This window comes from Miniopterus schreibersii (assembly GCF_964146895.1).
Source record: "Miniopterus schreibersii genome assembly, chromosome: 14".
Lineage (NCBI taxonomy): Eukaryota > Metazoa > Chordata > Mammalia > Chiroptera > Miniopteridae > Miniopterus > Miniopterus schreibersii.
The window spans coordinates 7,094,150-7,113,238 of record NC_138114.1 but is presented as its reverse complement, the minus strand read 5'-3'; the positions used below and the strand labels follow the sequence as shown (position 1 = coordinate 7,113,238).

The following is a 19,089-nucleotide window of genomic DNA, read 5'->3' as shown; positions in this document are numbered from 1 at the left end:
TAGACTTCTAAGAGTTATTCCAAGGAAATCACACACAACTACAAAAATGGAACAACGAAGATACCTCCTGTGGCTTTATTTACAATAGCGAAAGGCTGGACACAGCCTAAGTGCCAATCGGAAAGGGAATGACATTCACATACGGGAATACTATGCAGCTACCAAAATTAGTTGATAATATATAAATACAGGTAACACATACATAACCTGGAAAGATCCTCTTTCAACCTTTGTGTAGTATCTGAATTTTTTACCTAAAAAAAAACCTATTAGAGTTCCATAATGAGAAAAATTTTAGAAAAATTAAACTAGTTCTCTCCATCTCATTCCCAAAGGGAAGAAGAGACAGCAGCTGACTTAATACCAGAAACTACACAAGTGGTCAAGCATGTATCCCTAACCTGTCAGCATCTCAGTCCAAAGGCCTGGCACAGGTGTAACCAGCCAGCCTTCCCTTATGCCCATCCACCTCCTAGCCCACCTCCTTCAGATTCAGAACAAGTTCTGTTTTCCAGGATACCTGATATTGAAAGTTACTATGTACATTACTTGGTTTGACATTATAATGCCCCAGACTTGACACGGATAAAGAAATCCTCCCCTATTTCTTTAGTATCACATTCACAAATTAAAAGAAAAAAACTCCTGACAAAATGGGTCACATTAAAAAAATACCTAATAATTATTATTATTATTGATTATACATAAAAACCAGTGTAACACTGAAATTCAGACTAAATTTTTCGCCCAGCTGGCATGGCTTAAGAGTTGAGCATTGACCTATGATCTGGGAGATCGCAGTTCAATTCCCGGTCAGGGCACATGCCCAGCTGTGGGCTCGATCCCCAGTCGGAGGCGTGCAGGAGGCAGCCAATCAATGACTCTCATCACTGATGTTTCTCTCTCTCTTTCCCTCTCTCTTTCTCTCTCTGGAACCAATAAAGACATACTGAAAAAGAAAAAGAAAAAAAAGACTAAATTTTTCGTAACTTAAAAAAACCACAGTATAAAATCATCCACAGCAAGAGACTGGAAGAAAATGTGTTGCTGAGGATGTGGAGAAACTGGAACCCTCAATTCTTCAGCAGCCCCCATGGCAGGACTGACACCGTGAAATAAGGCTCTTTTACCCTCCAAAAGACTCTAGCCTTTGCCACTTCTGCTCACCTTTCCTACTTCTTTCTTCAGAGGCTGGATGCTGTACTGATCTTCTGCTTTACCCTCTTCTTCATCAAATAAGCTAAGAACAGTTTTGGTTCTACTTTTGGTTCCTCTGTCCAGCTGTGATGATGAAGGAAATAAATCAGAATGCTTGACTGCTTCCTGAGCAGATACAGTCAAAGGTGCTTCCTGAAAATGGGAATAATAAGGAAAAAAATAATAACACCTGGAAAGACAAATTCTGTTATGGGGCCTTCCAAGCTCCTCACTAATCCAGGAACTGCCACATTTGCATGGTTCAGGGCACTGCGGCTCATCACATCTACTCCCAGGTAATGAAACACTGAGGGCAATTCTTGACTGACTACTCCAATGGAGAGTCTTGTGCAGACAATTTATAGCCAAAGATAATTTTTCCAATCATTTTAAAACCAGGTTCCCTCATTCCTACCAAGGGATATAGGTCAGTTATTACCCTGATCCACATAGATTGCTCAAGAGCTATAAATAACTTCTAAGTCATACAAATAACACAAATACCAATCAGTGGGAGTGGATCATGTACTTTCTAATATTTACCTAATACACAAGTCACAGGGAGAAATCTAACTGACAAAATGAGACATTTAAACTGCAGAAGGCTTACATTGTATGCAATTAGGAGAATCTCTAAAATAATGCTAAAAAGAAGCACTTATTCTACTCGTTCAACAAGTACCACATTTCAGGTAAGTTACCACTGAATGTAAGAACCATAATTACTGTATGAACCGCCACGAAAGAAAAAACAACTTCCAATTAAACATGCCATTGACTGTGAAGTGCATCTTAGTTTCAAAGTGGTTAAGCTGTAAAAAAAATGTGCTTCTTTGAAGAAATGTCATTTGGAAAGTGACTACCATGTGCAAGGTAATATGCTAAGTACTGCGGATAATGGTGAACAAAACAGACACTCAAGGAACTTATACTCAAGCAAGGGAGATAGCAGCACCACAAGCAGTTAGAGTGCAAGTGCGGAACAGGTTGTGACTGGGGTAACTCCGGGACTACAGGAACACAGAAAGGTCCACACTGAGATCACAGGAAGAGCATGCTAAACAACAACTCAGGTACAAATGAAATGTGTGCCCTGCAGTCCCAGGAGCCCCAAGAGGAAAAGAGCATGCAATGGTCTTCACACAGGCCCTGGAAGAGAGACTGAGCCTGAGCAGCTGAACAGGGTACAAGAAAAGTCAGAAAAGAAGGGAAGGTTTACAGAGACTGACGGCAACTGTGATTTCCAGATGCAGCCAGCAGCCTCACTACCAGGCCTCTCCTGCAGGAAATGACAGCTCATCCAGGAAAAGGAAGCTCATATTTTAGAAGAAAAACAAATTTCATTTCAATTCATAGCCAATACCAATTAAATGAAAAAAAGAGCAAACTAAAATCCTCTTAAGACAATCACTCTAAGTACAGGAGGGGACTGGAAGGGAACCAGGGGTAAGAGAGAAGAGAGCAAGTTAGAAAGAGCAGACATGCAGAGAAAAACATGAAAAGATGTGGAAGACCACACTAGAGGGAGAAGGGAAATGGGCATTAGCACAAAACGACGCCAGTGCAGTGGAAATGGGCACATCCCTGTGTGCACATCCCTGTGTGCACATCACTGTGTGTACATCCCCAGGTGCACACGCACCTGAAGAGTCTGAACGAAGAGCCTCGCTGAAGGGTCCTGAAGGCTGGGAGCAGAGCTGTTCCGCTCTACACTTTTCAAGGGTTTTCAAAACTTTTGACCAATGAGTCATTTATTTTCTGTAGTAGAAAAATGTAAGAGCGTGTGTGTGCAAGTGTGGGTTTTACAAGGACACAATACAAACATTATCAGAATATACAAGAAAAAAAGTCCACCTTTTCTGTCTCCTCAAGCACATGAGTGCTCCCAGATTCTGACAACTCTCTGGCACTCTCAACCTCCTTGTCGAAGGGTTTCTCTCCAGGTTGTGCCGCCTTCTCTTCTTCATCGCTGAACAGCAAAGGTGGTACCTCAGGGACCGTCTCTTTTTTCTACCAAAAGATGAGTAAATGACATCCTCATGAAAAGTATCAAAGGAACCACTTGAAAATGGAGTACAGCTGCCATCTCAGAGGGACTGCCTTGCCAGTCTTACTCCTCAAGCCTCGGGGTAAAACTGAGCAAAATGACCTTTGGGCTGGGCCTAAAGCAACACTGTATCCCAAACAACTATTTGCAAAGATAACAAGAAAGCAGAAATTACAACTAGGACTGAAAATTAGAAACATTCTTTAGAAGTAGCATCACTGTCTTAGCTTATCTGCATCTATAAAATTCCTTCCTTAGCTTATTAACACCAGAGAAACTCCTTCCTTCTATTCATGTAACTGTTTCCCTTTCTATTCATGTAACTACTCCCCTTTCCTTTTGCATAAATACCCCTTGTCTTGCTCCTAATCAGCATGTCAGAACGCTATCTGGGCTTCTGCCTGAATCAGTGCTTCCTGAACAGCTAATTCTTTTGGATCTCAAATAAATGCTTGTTACCTCTCACTTTGGCCTTTTTATTTTTAGGTTAACATTCAAAAACAAAAACAAAACAGTGCCCTTGTCTCTCTCCCATCCCCCCCGGGGTGGGGGGCCTTCCACTCTCCCTAAAAAAATCAATGAAAAAACATCCTCGGGTGAGGATTGACCAGAAAATAAATAAAAGAAAAGTGTGTTGGGCTATCACTGCAATGCATAGAACAAGCAGAAACCACAGTCCTTGAGGGAGGTGGCAAGATAGACAGGCCTTGGCAGAAAGCCAGAAACCCATCAACTGCCCCAATGCTTTCCCTTTTCCTTACAGCCAATTAGCAGCTAGACTGAAGGACAATGCTTGCCTCCAAGATTTACTTGGTATGCTTCAATTGTGTTCCCTTTGCTCACACATTCATGCTAATAAGACTGTCCTTCAGGTAACCCTCCCTCATTTATTTATTTATTTATTTTTAAGGGAAAGCAAACATTTATTGGAGAGGAGAGACAAAAGCTCCCCAGGCAGTAAGAGGGCTCCCAAACAGGTAGCCCCAGCCTCCTTTATTTAAATGTTAAAAACACACCCCTGGGTGGAGATTTAACATGCTAATGAGACATAGGAATCAATAAGAACCATGTAGTTCCACTACTCAGGCCCAAAGAGTTCCCGCCTCTACATACTTAGACATGACTCGGATGTACCCTTTCCTGCCTCAACTTCTTTAAAACAGCTCCCTGGGCTCTGTTCGTCTCCCCAGGCTCTGTTCAGCAGCAGCAGCACTTCCTTCCTCCCACTGGATGCTGTTTCCCTCACGTGCACGAGCTTTTTAACATACCCCTCTCCTGAGTACTATTTCTGTGGTGAATTCCCTTGATTTCCATCTGGAGAATTCCCAAGAGCCTGGATGCCAGTAACACTAAAACAGGACAGTGGAGGGGGCACAAGCAAAAAGAAGAAAGACACTACCCTTGACTCGTAGACATGGCTCTTCAGTTTCTACTACCACATCGCAGGTACCTGTCTCCCCTGTCTCAACTCCACAGATACTGCAATCCCTTAGATCCTTACCTGGGCCACCAAGACAATTACTAGTCTCCTTTCTGCCTCCCTCCTCTTACATTTCAGCTCTATAACATCTTCCAGAGCTGTCTTGCTAAGATAAAACACCAGATCACTTCATCTCCCACCCGACACGCAGTTTGCATTAAGCAAATGCTAACATGACACTCAACTGACACCTCACTATATCCCCCACTCACTCATCTGCACCCCATGAGACCTCACTATTCCTTAAACCTACTGTAAACTTTCACTCTGCCATGCCTGCTCCTGTCTGTAGCAGCAAATCCTCCTCTTTCAAGGTTTCCTGTTCTCTTCGGTAAGGATCAGTTCCTTCGTTGACAAGAGTTATTACTTATATCTCTAGCCCTTCCTTTCTTCTTAATTTGCATTAATAGCTATCACACTTCTGCTTGTCCATTTACAGTACTTGAAGAATCATACAGAGTATTTCCACACCACCATAAAGTGTTTTACATCAAGTGGGGCTTCAGCACAAGATGGTAAGCACTTTGCCCCATCTCTCATCTGTCCCTTATCTGGGAGGCAGGCATTTCAGAGACTAGGAAACTGAGGATATGTGACTTGACTAAAGTTATCAGCATTCTTGGGGAAAGTCACATCAGAAATTCTTGAGAAAAAAACTATCATACTACTGGACTAGATGGGATGAGGTAGTGAGCTTGAAGCAGTACCTAAATGAATTAGGAAGACAGATTTGGAAACTACAGACGAACACAACTATGACAAACAAAATTATGAATGAAGTAGGAATAACTGGGTAAGGAGATTTTCAGTTATTGTTAGGAAGAGATCCTTAAAATGCATAATCATTTGGACTTGAATAAAAGACTGGAAACCCACAAATGAGTTTCAGAAGAGAAAAGGCAAAACTGAAATAATTAAAGGGGAAAAATGCTGTGGAATGTGGATTTACTGAAAACTACATATAGCTTTGATGCAAGTTGATGAGGGTGAAAAACGAGAATTACGGTGAAACATATTCCCCTTCATATAACTATGGGCCTTAAACCAAGGAAAACGCTGCCCAAACTACTAATTTTAAACCTGCCTAAAGACAAGCCGTCTCCTCATCTTTGTCATAAGGTTAATTTTCTTGATAGGTTTACAAGTCAGTCACATTTACCTTACTTTAAAATATTCTAAGATTTCTAAACAAAAAATACCTTTCATATACTGCATCTACAGGTGATTTTATTTCACAAAGGGTAAAAATCATGTGTACAAGTTGTTCAGCTACTTACGGTGTGTACCCGACCTTTGTCTTATTTAACAATCCTAGCACTACAGGCTTTACAGTTTTACATTTCCAGAACTTTCCCAAGTCATTAGATTATTGCTCATTTATCCAGGGTAGAAATTACTATTTATAATTTACAAAGAAAACCATTCCAATTTCTCTACTCTTTTAACCATGGAGCCACTAGATGTCCTATTTAGGGAGATGCAAGTATAGGTGATTCAAGGAAAGGATTGTGAGCACCTTGGAAGCACTGCAGAGCCTGAGCCTGGGAAGACAGCATGCTCCGCAATCTGAATGCTTCTCCTCCAAGCTGTGCACCCCACTTAAAGGGAGGGTGGTTAGGAAAGAGGTCTTCAGTCATTAACTGGCGTGTGCCTAGTCTGGGAGCTTTCATAGGACAAGTTAACATTTGTATTCTGTCTGAAAATATGAAGAATTATTTCCAGACAAGAGACAACAACCTCTTCTGGAGTATTCTGGGGCAGGATGAGTCACCTGGAGTACATGGTGGAGAGGCTGGACAAGATGAGTCCAGTTTGAATGAGATTACAGGTGGCATGGTAGGCTCTGCTAAGGTACTGTAACTAGGGGATGACAGGACCATCATGTTCGAGAGAACCAGGGCAACGGGAAGGAGAGCGGATGAAGGCAAGGAGCACTGACAGAACAGCCAGTTAAGAAATTATCTCAATAGTCCAGGCTAACCGTGACGAGGCAGCAGGGCAGGAAGAAACATCCCTGACAAACATGCAGACAACAGTGGATTTCTCCATGAGTGGGAAAGGGTCGCACATGTCTTGGCACAGCTACACGGTGGACTATTCTACAGTAATGGCAAAGAGCAGCATGACAAATACGCTGCAGGACAAAAAACAAGGCATAAAAATGTACAACACGCTCTGATTTTAATTTCAAAAATAGATGTACATACTTAGAAATAGGCTGAAAAGACCAACAACACATCGTTACCAATGATTACATCTAGGAGGCGCATGAAATGGGGACTCTGCAGTCTCTATACATTTTTAAAACATTTTTTTAAGAAAGGATGCACATATGACTGTGTAATTTAAAATAAACTTTAAACAAAAAATACTTAAGAGGTATGGAAGAAGAGCCAACTGTCACCCTGTAGAACACAGATAGTCCCAGGCTCATGCTGCCATATCCCCCTTCTCTGTACCCCAAGGAGAAGCGGTGTACCTAGGAAGGTGTGGGTATCAGGAATTCGGCCACCCATCGCTGGTGGGAGGGGGAGAGTCTTCTCCATCGATCTCGGGGCAGGAGTTGCCATTTGTGTTCTGTGGCTGCTCCCATGCAGGAGGAATGCTGGGGGCTCATCTCTCCTTCCCCGTCTTGCATGTCTTTCTGCCTCTAATATGCCGAACTGGAGTGGCCTGAGGTTGGGGCTGAAGGCCCTCATGGCAGGCTACAAGCCGGTTTGATTCTTGGCCATTTAAGCTAACCCAGCTCAGGCAAAGGTGTTCTTCATGGGATCTAGCTTAAGTTCTAAATTTCCCTCTGGGACAGGCAGCAATAAGACTGCTCAGCCTCACTTTGTTCTGTGTACACATATGTCCTTAGGGAATCTGTAGGGAAGGGATGAGTGACAGGCCGCAGGCAGGACTCCCGAGTGCCTAGGTTCCCTGAACAAACAGCATCACAGTGCCAGCTCCTCTCGCTCTTCAACACTCCTTTGGACACAGCTAACATCAGGACTGGCTCAATGCTTTAGCTTATGTGACTATGGGAGTGATGCCACCTAGGTGTAACCACTGGAAGGGTATTTAGACCATGGGCCACCGACTGGCTACTTTTTTTTTATCACATACTTTACAAAAATGTTTTAAGCTGTGGTAAAAAACACAACATAAAATTTACCATTTTAACCATTTCTAAGTGTATCATTCAGTAGTGTTAAAAATATTCACACTGTTACGCAACCAATCTTCAAAATTTTTTCATCTCACAAAACTAAACCTCTGTTCCCATTAAACAACTCCTGATTTTCCCCTCTCCCCAGCCTCTGGCCACCACTTCTTGCTTCCTGTTTCTATAAATCCAACTAGTTCAGGTACCTCATGTAAGTGGAATTATACAGTGCTTGTCTTTCTGTGGCTAGCTTATTTCACTCAGCATAATGTCAAGATTCATACATGTTGTAGCATGTCAGAATTTCCTTCCTTTTTAACGACTGGTTATTAAATATAAACAAGGACCAGAGTGTTAGTACTTAAAACATGCTCCTAAAAGAGAAAATTCATGCCTTAACCAGCCTGGTCTAAGGCAGAACTCGTGCAGCTGGCGCTGTACCTGGCGATCCCCCCAGGACTGCAGCAGTGCCCCGCCCTGCCCCCCGACTGCGGAGACCTGCACCGGACACTGCGTGGGCTGCACCCCACGGAGGAGTCCTTCTCTCCAGGCTGCACACATGCACTTGTCTGTAACATACCATTACCCAGAAGACCTCTTTATAGAACTACGCAGACTAGTTTTCCATTACACTCAGCCTCCAAGGTCAGGTTCTAGGAAGTGACTCAAGGAAGAATCACTATTTATGTAACATCACTCACGGATATTTCCCGAATCTAAGAGGTTAAGAATACCGTTGCTGCAGGAGGAAGAGATGTGGGAGGAGAGCCAAACAGAGAGCTTCCACTGTCAGCGTCGTCTTCAAAGAGAAGTGATGCTCTCTGGGTCTTCTTTTGGCTATACAAAGAAAAGTCAAATAAAAGGCAAATGTGATGTTAACAAAAAAACACCAATATCCTTTCTGGGCCACACCTATAGGAACCCACCTACCACTGAAATATCTGAGCCATGTTGACCTTACAAGAGGAAAGCAAACAAGGAAAGCCTTTGAAGGAGGTGTAGTTTGTAAACCAGCAGCCTCTGTCCCTCATCCTCATGTACAAGAGGCCAGGACCTCATCTTGTCCCTTTTCAACTACTTTTCACTCAGTGGAGGGACACCGGCTGTTAGCTTTTCCGAGCCACACACACTCTCAGCATTCACAATCGGAGCACTCTCCCACTGATTCCCATGGCACAGGACGAGCCAGAGAGCAGGAGGCCTGTTTCCAGAGTGGTCAGGAAGGCAGCTGTCAAGAGACTGCAGGGCCAAGGCTGTTTTGGGCTGAGCCCTGGCCTGTTGTCCTGTCACCTAACCCTGTCTTTCCAAGTATCTTTCTGCCCTTCCACACCTTCTCTTCAAACCCAGCACTCATCCCATTCCATCCCCTCCCCTTAACCCTTCATCACATCAACAGTCACCCATTTCCATACCCAAAATGCAAGCACAGCTCTCCTCCCATCTTCCTCTAGCCTGTCTTCACCTATCTCCTCACCTGGGGTTCTTCCCTGGCCCCTAGAGAGGGCAGGCGGTAAATGTCTGCCAGAACAAACACTGATAAGGACCTTTTAAGGAGAAGAAATATAATAGTGGAGGCTTAGCAATGGACATGGGGAGTCCAGAATAAGTGTTCTAACTAGTAAAGGGTCAAGTTCCAGTTTTCACTATGTGATAAGCAATCATCCAACTAGCATACTAAAAAATTACCAAATAATGAAAACTTTAAATTCAATTTTAGCTGGATAAAATAACACTAATAAGTCATTTCAGTAAAGTGCCCACCATGTCCATCTATTTACATTATAACATAATTAGCATATACTCCAGTAAGCATATGCATCATTATCTTTTTTTTAGGTTTAATTACTAGCGAGGCAAAATCTATGTAGTTTATTCATTAGTTTAATATTGATGTCTGCCTACATGTTTTAAACAAAAACCTTAGGACCACTGATTAGGGAACACAACTAACCAAATGGGTGCGTCCACTTACTTAACTAGACACATAACTAAACCATGGTTAAAATTAAGTCCATATCTTGAAGAAGCTATAGAAACAAAGAGCCAATTCATAATGACATAGTAAGGTAACATCTGATGTGCCTTTAAAGATACCTACCAAAATAAATTTACACAAATTATAACCAAAATATTTAACCACAAGATGATAAATGACCACAAAGTATTTTTAAAAAATAACTATCTCAGCCCAGCCAGGCATGGCTCAGCAGCTGAGCATCGGCCTAGGATCCAGGAGATCACAGTTCGATTCTCGGCCAGGGCACATACCCGGGCTGCGGGCTCGATCCCCACTCGGGGGCGTGCAGGAGGCAGCCGATCAATGACAACTCTCTCATCATTGATATTTCTCTCTCCCTCTCCCTTCCTCTCTCTGAAAACAAAAACAAAAAATTATTTCAGATGCCTGAAAGTGCAGAAATCTCATTAAGCAGCTATAGCAGGAAAAATCTTATACAGTGGTACCTCAGTTTTTCAAACATCTCCGTTAATGAACATTTCCGGTTACAAACACCGTAAACTTGGAAGGAAATGCTTCGGTTCTTGGACAGGCCTCGGAAGTCAGACATGCCACACGACTTCTGCTGAGTGCAAGATCTTGAGGCCTAGCTGTCGGCTGTTGATCCCTCAGTTTTCAAGCATTTCAGAACTCGAACGGTCATCCAGAACAGATTACACTCAAAAACCGAGATATCACTGTATATGATTTTCTGAACAAGTAATTTCTGAACAAGCAAATAAAAAACCCAACCCACAAGAAAACGTTTGATGACAAGTTCTGAAGGTAAACTGGAGAAAAGGTAGCTTTTTGTGGGGCATTGAGAGCTATAATAGGAAAGAAAAGCCAGCCCTTAGCCTTGGCCCTCATTCCACACTCTCAGGCTCTCCTGGAGGCCTGACCTCAGATGAAAGATATGCTTGCTGCTCAGTGAGCTAGAGTGTTTCTTACTGTAAATAATAGGCTAAGTATTTTGATTTATTTAAAAAGTACAGATATCAGAAAACATTATGATGACCATAGAGTTTATGGCTTAAAGCAGGATACTTCTGAGAATGAAAGGGAAAATTATTACTAATTATGCAGGAATGACAGGTACAAACAGCAGCTGTCAGGCAAGCCAGGATGTTTGAATGCCCCATGTATGAAGCAGCATTTCACAACTTTGTTAGGGTTACAGATCTTTTTTTTTTTTTTTAATGATTTGAAGATATAATTTACATACCATAAAATGTACCCTCTGTAGGGTACAATCACTGGTTTTTAGTGACTGTACCCTACAACTATCACCAAAACCTAAGTTCACAGTGTTTCTATCAACCCAAAATGAAACTCCGTACCCATTAACAATCATTCCCAATTCTCCTTTCCCCCCAACCCCAAACACTAATTTACTCTGTCTCTATGGACTTACCCATTCTGAACATTACATACACGTGGATTCATACATGTGTCTTCTGCGACTGTCTTCTTTCAGTTCTTACTGCTGAATAATAGTTCACGGCATGGATATAGCATGTTTTGTTTACCCTTTCAATCAGTTGATGGACTTTGGGGTTATTTCCAATTTTGGGGTAGCATGAAAAATTCATGTACAAGGTTTTGTGTGGACATGTTATCATTTCTCGAGCATACACTTCAGAGTGAAATTAAGTCATATGGTAACTCAACATTCAACTTTTTAACAAACTGTTAGAACAAAGTGGCTGCGCCGTTTTACATTCCTGCTAGTAAAATGCATGAGGGTTCCAATTCTTCCACATCCTCTCCTACACTAATTGTCTGTAAAAGCTTTTTTTGAGAATCTGATAAAAGCTTTAAATTACTTAAGAAAAATGCCCATACACTAAATTTTAGAAACAACTTCTGGACCAATTGGAGAAGGAATGAGTCTGGAGCAGAGAAAGCATTACTAAAAGCCAGGAACTGTGTGTAGCGGGTACTGGGCCCTACAAGTGAGACATGATTCCAGGTCTCTAAACTTGTGGCCATGTGTGTGGTGGGGGGTAGACATGGAAACAGTAACTTCTACACAATGTAGAAAACCGCTCAAGTAGGAGGAGCATATACAGATGAAGCCAATTCTGCTCCAGTCTCCAGCCCTACTCATTTCTTCTCACTCTCATTTGTTTGGCTTACAGAAAGTTTTTTAAAAAAGAGGCCTTAAACTCAGTCTTTCAAGAAGCTGTCCAGGTAAGAAAGAAGAGTGGAGAAAGAGAGACAGAGACAGAAGAAAAGAATGAAATGTTATTTCCCCTACATTCATGACAATAGATGGCAAACATTTAGATGTTTACAATGTACCAGCTATTGTGCTAAGTATTTCATATTTGGATTTCATTTGATCCTATGAAAAAAGTACTATTATTATTTTTGTTTAATGAGGAAACTCAGGTCCAGAGATATTAAGAATCTTGTCTAAGGTTATTCAGAGAGGAATGTCAGGGCCAGAATTTATCATCAGGTCTTGGGACTCCAGAGCCTATATTCTTAACCTGAGGCCAAGGATACATTCAGGGGTGAAGCCATGGGGGACAAAATGAGAAATTGTGACACTGAAGATATCACAATATTCAGAGAGAAAAATATGAGGTGCTTTTGGAATTATCATATCAAAATGAAGGCTTAACTGCACCAATGATAAGATTTACATGTCCAATCAATTGCCTCTTTCTGCTACTATGATTCAGCTGAATTTCCAAGTGATCACTTAAGGTTCTCAAGAGAAAAAAAACATATTTGCAGAGGAGTTACTCTGAATGCAGAGCTCATCTGGCAACAGGTTACACCACCAGTCACAACCCATGCTCACCCAACACATCCTGCCAGTTTGAGTCCAAGTATGAATGAAGGTGAAGCGCCACCTATCTCAGCTAAGGGGTACCAGCAACTTTGTGACTCAGCTCAGCTCTGCAGAGAACTATCCTCCTACCAGTATGTTGTTCAATGCTGAGCAGATTTCTATCCAAATGACAAACTTAAGTACCCTTGACCAGTCTTAAATTTTTTAGTGTATCCCAAAGGAAAAACAAAAAAGACAACAAACTGTACTAAACTCCTAATAAACTAAGGAAAATAATATTTTAAGGTTGAAAAAAATGACAGAAGAAACTAAGTAAGGACCAAACAAACAAACAAACAAATCCCAGTACTGGGGAAGAATCCCTTGCAAGTGAAAGTCAAAGACACCCTCCTTTGTATGACGACCAGGCAACGAATGGTTAGCAGCTCACTCAGTAAATGACAGCCTGCACACCAAGTGCCTTACTTGTTACCACAGACTCAGGTTACATGACTTCAAACGATGACCCTCACCTGTCCTTAGCAATAACAAACAGATCATCCTCATCATCTTCCTCAAAGAGGCTGGTCTTTTTCACGGTCTCCTGGTCCTGGGTGGTCCCAGAGTCCGTAAGTTCGCCTTTAGACCTGTCGACAGATGCTGAGTGGGTCTGTGAATCAGTGACAGTCCACTGGTCCTTAAAACAGAAAATACATATTAAAATCCAGTGGCAATGTAGTCTAAGGAACCTAGGAAGTAAAATAAAATTTACATTCATTAGACTAAGTTGTATTTAAACTAAGTATTGCACTAAGACCATCACACTTGAAAAAAGCTGATGTCAAAGTCTTTCCTTTGAACTCAAAACTAGACAGCTGGGTACTGACATCACAGACCTTCTCGTGTCTTACTCTCCACTGCCTGCCACGACATTTCTCCTCTCTATAGCTCTGCTCTGTGTGAGGAAGGGAACTAGTCCACTTTAGAGGACCAGAATTAATTAAAGAGGGGGATGAGAAGGAAGAGGAATGTTAAAAAATGAATCAACAACTCTGAACTTTGGAGGAAAACATTTTAATTTAAAAATCCCAAAGCAGGCTAGAAAAAAAAATGTATAAAAAAAACTCATGCTATGCGCATGCAAACACAACACAATAAAAGCTGCTAATGACCCTTCTACCACTCAATCTGGACCTAAAGAGCACAGCAGGAAACCTCAGCTGACTATGCTCACCCTTCAAATCAAGGAGCTCTCTTTTTTTTTTTTTTTACTGTCTTTTTATTTTATTTTATTATTTTTTAATTTTTTTTTTGTTTAAAATATTACAGATGTCCCTTTTTCTCCCCAATGACCCGTTCCACTCCGTCCCTTCCCCCTCCCCAGTCCCTCTCCCCACCATTGTCCATGTCCTTGGGTTGTGCATATATGCATATAAATTCTTTGGTTACTCTCTCCCCCTCCACCCACCCACCCTCCTCCATCCCTCTGACATTCATCAGTCTCATCTATGCTTCCATGTCATTGAATCTATTCTGTTCATCAGTTTATTAAGTTCTTTAGATTCCACGTATAAGCGAGATCATGTGATATTTGTCTTTTGCTGCCTAGCTTATTTCACTAGCATAATATTCTCCAGGTCCAGTTCTTGAGTACTTGCTTAAACACCTTCCTGACCGGCTATTTCGAGCCAGAACTCGCCCGTGCAGCCAGCTACTTTGGTCAGTAAGGTGTTTAAAAATATTTAATGTAAGTGCAGAGACAAGTTATCTCATGACCGGTCAGCAATGTTCAGATATGGAAACACATGTGTACTTGTGACCGGCCAGCAAGGTGATTAAGTGGTCCCTTGGTCTCTAGAGTTTAGAGCTTTGCAAATCAAAGTGGGGTCCACAAGCCAGTAACATCTGTTACTTAGAATCTCAGGTTCCACCCCAGACTTTCTGAATCAGAAGCTGCACTCATAAACAGATGTCCAGGGGATTTCTTCACATGTTATGGTTTGAGATATGTTCCTTTAGAATAGTGACTGCATGCCAGACTCCCTGAGAGTTTTAGAAAATTCCAGTGACAGGCCATACCTCCAAAAAATCAATTCACAATCTCTAGTGGTGGAACCCAATATTAGCCCTCTTTAAGGTTCCCCCAATGATCCCAATGGGCAGCTAATGTAGACTCACTGTTCTAGAGCTCCAGTCTTAGCTAATATTTCATTTTTCCCTGGTAAGAAAAATTCCACCAATAGTTGGCCATTACTACAGGGAAAACGACTAACAATGGAGAAAAAAGAAAAGAAAAATCCATTATAAATTCATATGTTTGAGTAGAAAAAAGAAAATTATGTTGTGTCACTTTAAGTTGCTTTCAATACAACATTAACATATCTATGATTCATCTATGCACCCCATACCTTCATAACTTGCCTATGTTAAAATAAAGAAGAGCAATTACTATAATACAGGAAGATTTTTAATATCATTATGTTTAAAGTCTTTTTCTATACAGCTAAATCCGAACAGCAGCTAAACCATATCCACTACTGGCTTTGCTAAAATGTATCCAGACAGTAAATGGAAATGTTAAGACTCTAATAAAAAAGGAGGTAAATTTGCATAGGATATTCCTACCACGTCTAGATTCATGTTTTTTTGTTTGTTTTCTAATTTTCAAGATACTTTATTGTTAAAACAGGTCACAACACTAAGCCGCTGGCCTGTGCTGCCAACATACAAGCTACAAATGCTTGCCTGGCAGCTGAGGGGCACTCACAGTAGCATGTTTGAAAATTGAATAAAAATCCACATAAAACAAATATTCAGAGTTACAACAGGAACACAGATTAGATTCATGCTCTTGATTAATAAAACATAGTGACCACGTAATAAGATAAAATGAGGCCTAACTCATTTAAATTAGCATATATTATAATTTGAGGGCCATATTTATTTTATTTCTAACCTTTAGTTTAATATACTACACTAAATATCCTTCTTCAAGTCTTGTGAACATACATAGTCTTTAGTGACTGAACTTCTCTACATATAAAACAGGTAGAAAAGAAAATGTTTAGGACAGCCTCGCCTCTTAAATCCCATCAACAATGCCCTGCTCTTTTCTCGGAGACTTGCAACCTACCTCGTCATCACTGCTGAACAGTAAGACAGATGCTTTCTTTCTAGAGAGCTCAGAGGGTTTTGCTTTCTCTTGGCTTGAAGTTGGTAGAGATGATGTTTGCTTCTTAGTAGCTGTAGGCCCAAAAAGATTATCCTAGAAAAACAAATGGCAGAAGAGTATGACAAATTTATACACATAAAACAAAAAACACATTCTCTCGTGTCAAATTGTCAGAGAATAAATCTCTAGTCAGGTACAAAATATGTAACACCTTTGGGGGGAAATGACAAAATGCTAGTAAACCCCACTTCTCTCTCACCTATAAGCCTAGAACAACAGTCTAATATTCTCTAACTGTACTCTCATCCATGAAAGGGAAACATGCCACAGAACTCGAGGCAGCCGACTTGGGAGGGAGCATTAGAGTGGCGTGAGGGCAAGGTCTCAGAAGCAGAAGGAAGCATGGCCGCACCCAGGGGCGGGCCCTCTGTGCTTACTAGAAAGGCCATAGCTGCACCTGCCAGGAGAGCAGGACAGCATCCTGCACAGCCAGAAGTCTGCACCTTTCTTTCTATGAATTACAAACTGGAGCTATGGATAAAAGGTCAGAAATATGAAGCTTTCTCCACTCTTTTACATGTTTGAAGGACATACACCTGGGACAGAGGGAAGGAATGACTTGGGCTTCTGGTTAATTTTAAAGAGACAATACAAACTTAAGAAATAGTTTACTAAATAAAATCACTGCCCTACTAAGAGCTGATTCTTTTAAGTTGAAAGGCATTTGTAAATTTTTGTATCACCAAGCACTCTAGCCGTGCCTACTAAGGTACTTTTATTTAGATAAGAGTAACAAAACCATCAGAGGACTTGAGCAGGAATCAGGCAGGAAAACACCCTCAACAGTATGCTACGGCAGGTGACCAGTCCTGGAATGTAAAGATCCATAAAGGGGGCGGGAAGGCAGGCGAGGCCATGAGAATCACAGGCTGGCACCCAGTGGGGACACACATTGACAATGCACCTACTGTTCCAGGCACTGCGCCAAAGGCTTCCCTGCTTCTCCATCGCCTTGCTCTATTGACTAAACCCGGCGATAAAGCTATGTCAGCAAGTTTCCTACTAATCAAGCCTGGTTACCCTGTGCTGCAGGACTGATGCTCACCTCTTCATCATCATCAGCAAACAGTGAGGCTGGCGTGGCGAGCTGACCAGGCAGGGGAGGGACATCCTTTGACTTACTCACATTTTGAGAAGAAAACAAATCCTGTTGAATCAAGATTAAAGTTCCTGTTAAACAAGCTAGATCAGTTTTATAGGATCAGTTAGACATAAACCACTAAAGACTACGACATACTGGCTACGGCGCATCTAGGTCTGTGAGACAGAAACTCGCTGAGACCATCCTGGAGGAACAGGCCCGAGTCTGCCCACCTGCGCGCAGCGCAAACGCCGGACTGGGAGGAGGAAGAGCCACGTGCACCGCCAGGGCCTCCCTGGGCCCGCAGGTTTGGGTACTCCCGTCTGCGTGGTCGTGGCATCCTACAGGGAAGGTTTAATGCAAGGGGGAAGCTTCCTGACAATCTGCTATCATGCTGAAATAAGAATGACTGCCTTTTTCTGTCCAAAGAATCAGAGAGATTGAACAGACTCCACAGTGGAAACAGAAGCTAGATTCCGAAATTACTGGGTCTACGACTCTGTTTCACTCAGTAACAAATAAGAGTACAGTATTTGTTACTCTTATAAGAGTATAATAGTATTTCTTTTAAATAAATACAAATTCAATTTTTATTTTAAAATGTTTGGTATTCTATTTGAACTACAGACGTTGCAAACTATTAAAAAATCTGGTACATTCACAAGAAATTTTCAAAATGCTACCAAATGTTAGCCTGCAATGCAAAGATAGATCTGCAAATTGAGCTGCATGGATTTAACATAAAATAGAACAACTTCCTTCAGGAAGAAGCTTCAATACACAAGAGCCAGACAATTAAACAGGACAAGACTATGGTTTCTAAGACCTTTTTGAATAAATTTTTTATTATGGAATCAATTTTTAGTCCTCAAATAAAGACCTAACATCATACTCAATGGGCAAAAACTAAAACCATTTCCCCTGAGAACAGGAACAAGACAGGGGTTCCACTGAAGTCCTAGTCACAGCCACCAGGCAAGAAGAAAACATACAAGGCATCCAAATTGGAAAGGAGGAAACTAAACTGTAATTATTTGCAGATGACATGATATTGTACATACAAAATCCTAAAGACTCCACCAAAAAACTACCAGATTTAATGAATGAATTCAGCAAGGAAGCAGGATACAAAATTAACACCCAGAAATTGATGGCATTTTTATATACCAATAATGAACTCTCAGAAACAGAAACTAAAAAACAAATCCCATTTACCATTGCAACTAAAAAAATGAGATACCTAGGAATAAACCAAAGATGTAAAAGATCTTTACTCAGAAAACTACAGGACACTGAAAAAAAAGAAATAGAGGAAGATATAAACAAATGGAAAAATATATCATGTTCATGGATTGGAAGAATTAACATCATTAAAATGTCCATATCACCCAGAGAAATCTATAAATTCAATGCAATCCCTATTAAAATACCAACAGCATATTTCACAGATCTAGAAAAAACACTTCGAAAATTTAGATGGAACCAAAAATATCCCAAATAGCAATGGCAATCCTGAGAAAGAAGAACAAAGTTGGAGGGATCACAATACCAGATATCAAGTTATACCACAAAGCCACTGTAATCAAATCAGCCTGGTACTGGCACAAGAACAGACATATCGATCAGTGGAACAGAACAGAGAACCCAGAAATTGACCCAAGCCATTATAGTCAATTAATATTTGATAGAGGAGGCAAGAACATACAATGGAGTAAAGACAGTCTCTTCAATAAATGGTGTTGGGAAAACTGGACAGGTGTATGCAAAAAAATGAAACCAGACCACCAACTTACACCATACACAAAAGCAAATTCAAAATGGATAAAAGACTTAAATGTAAGGCATGAAACCATAAAAATCCTAGAGGAAAACATAGGCAGTAAAATCTCAGACATCTCTCGGAGCAATATGTTTGCTGATACATCTCCTAGGGCAAGGAAAACAAAGGAGAACATAAACAAATGGGACTGCATCAAACTAAAAAGCTTCTGCACAGCAAAAGAAATTGTCAACAAAACGAAAAGGGAGCCCACTGTGTGGGAGAACATATTTGCCAATGAACATGTGATACAGGGTTAATATCCAAAATATATAAGGAACTCATACAATTTAACAAAAGAAAGAAA

At 41.1% G+C, this 19,089-nt stretch overlaps 1 protein-coding gene across 6 annotated transcripts in view; it reads right to left on the bottom strand.

Moving 5' to 3' along the window:
- Positions 1-19,089, bottom strand: part of LOC308567131 (WASH complex subunit 2-like) — a 58,711-nt gene that overhangs the window by 8,257 nt on the left and 31,365 nt on the right. For 3 of the 6 annotated variants that reach the window (XM_081158433.1, XM_081158432.1, XM_081158435.1), the window contains exons 18-23: positions 16,928-17,029; positions 15,784-15,915; positions 13,184-13,347; positions 8,607-8,709; positions 3,052-3,207; positions 1,168-1,281 (exon numbers count right to left, since the gene is read on the bottom strand). In XM_081158433.1, the coding sequence (XP_081014559.1) occupies positions 1,168-1,281; positions 3,052-3,207; positions 8,607-8,709; positions 13,184-13,347; positions 15,784-15,915; positions 16,928-17,029 (771 nt within the window). Of the gene's footprint in view, positions 1-1,167; positions 1,351-3,051; positions 3,208-8,606; positions 8,710-13,183; positions 13,348-15,783; positions 15,916-16,927; positions 17,030-19,089 lie in introns of all 6 variants that reach the window. The other 3 variants (XM_081158431.1, XM_081158430.1, XM_081158434.1) reach the window with 1 other exon arrangement.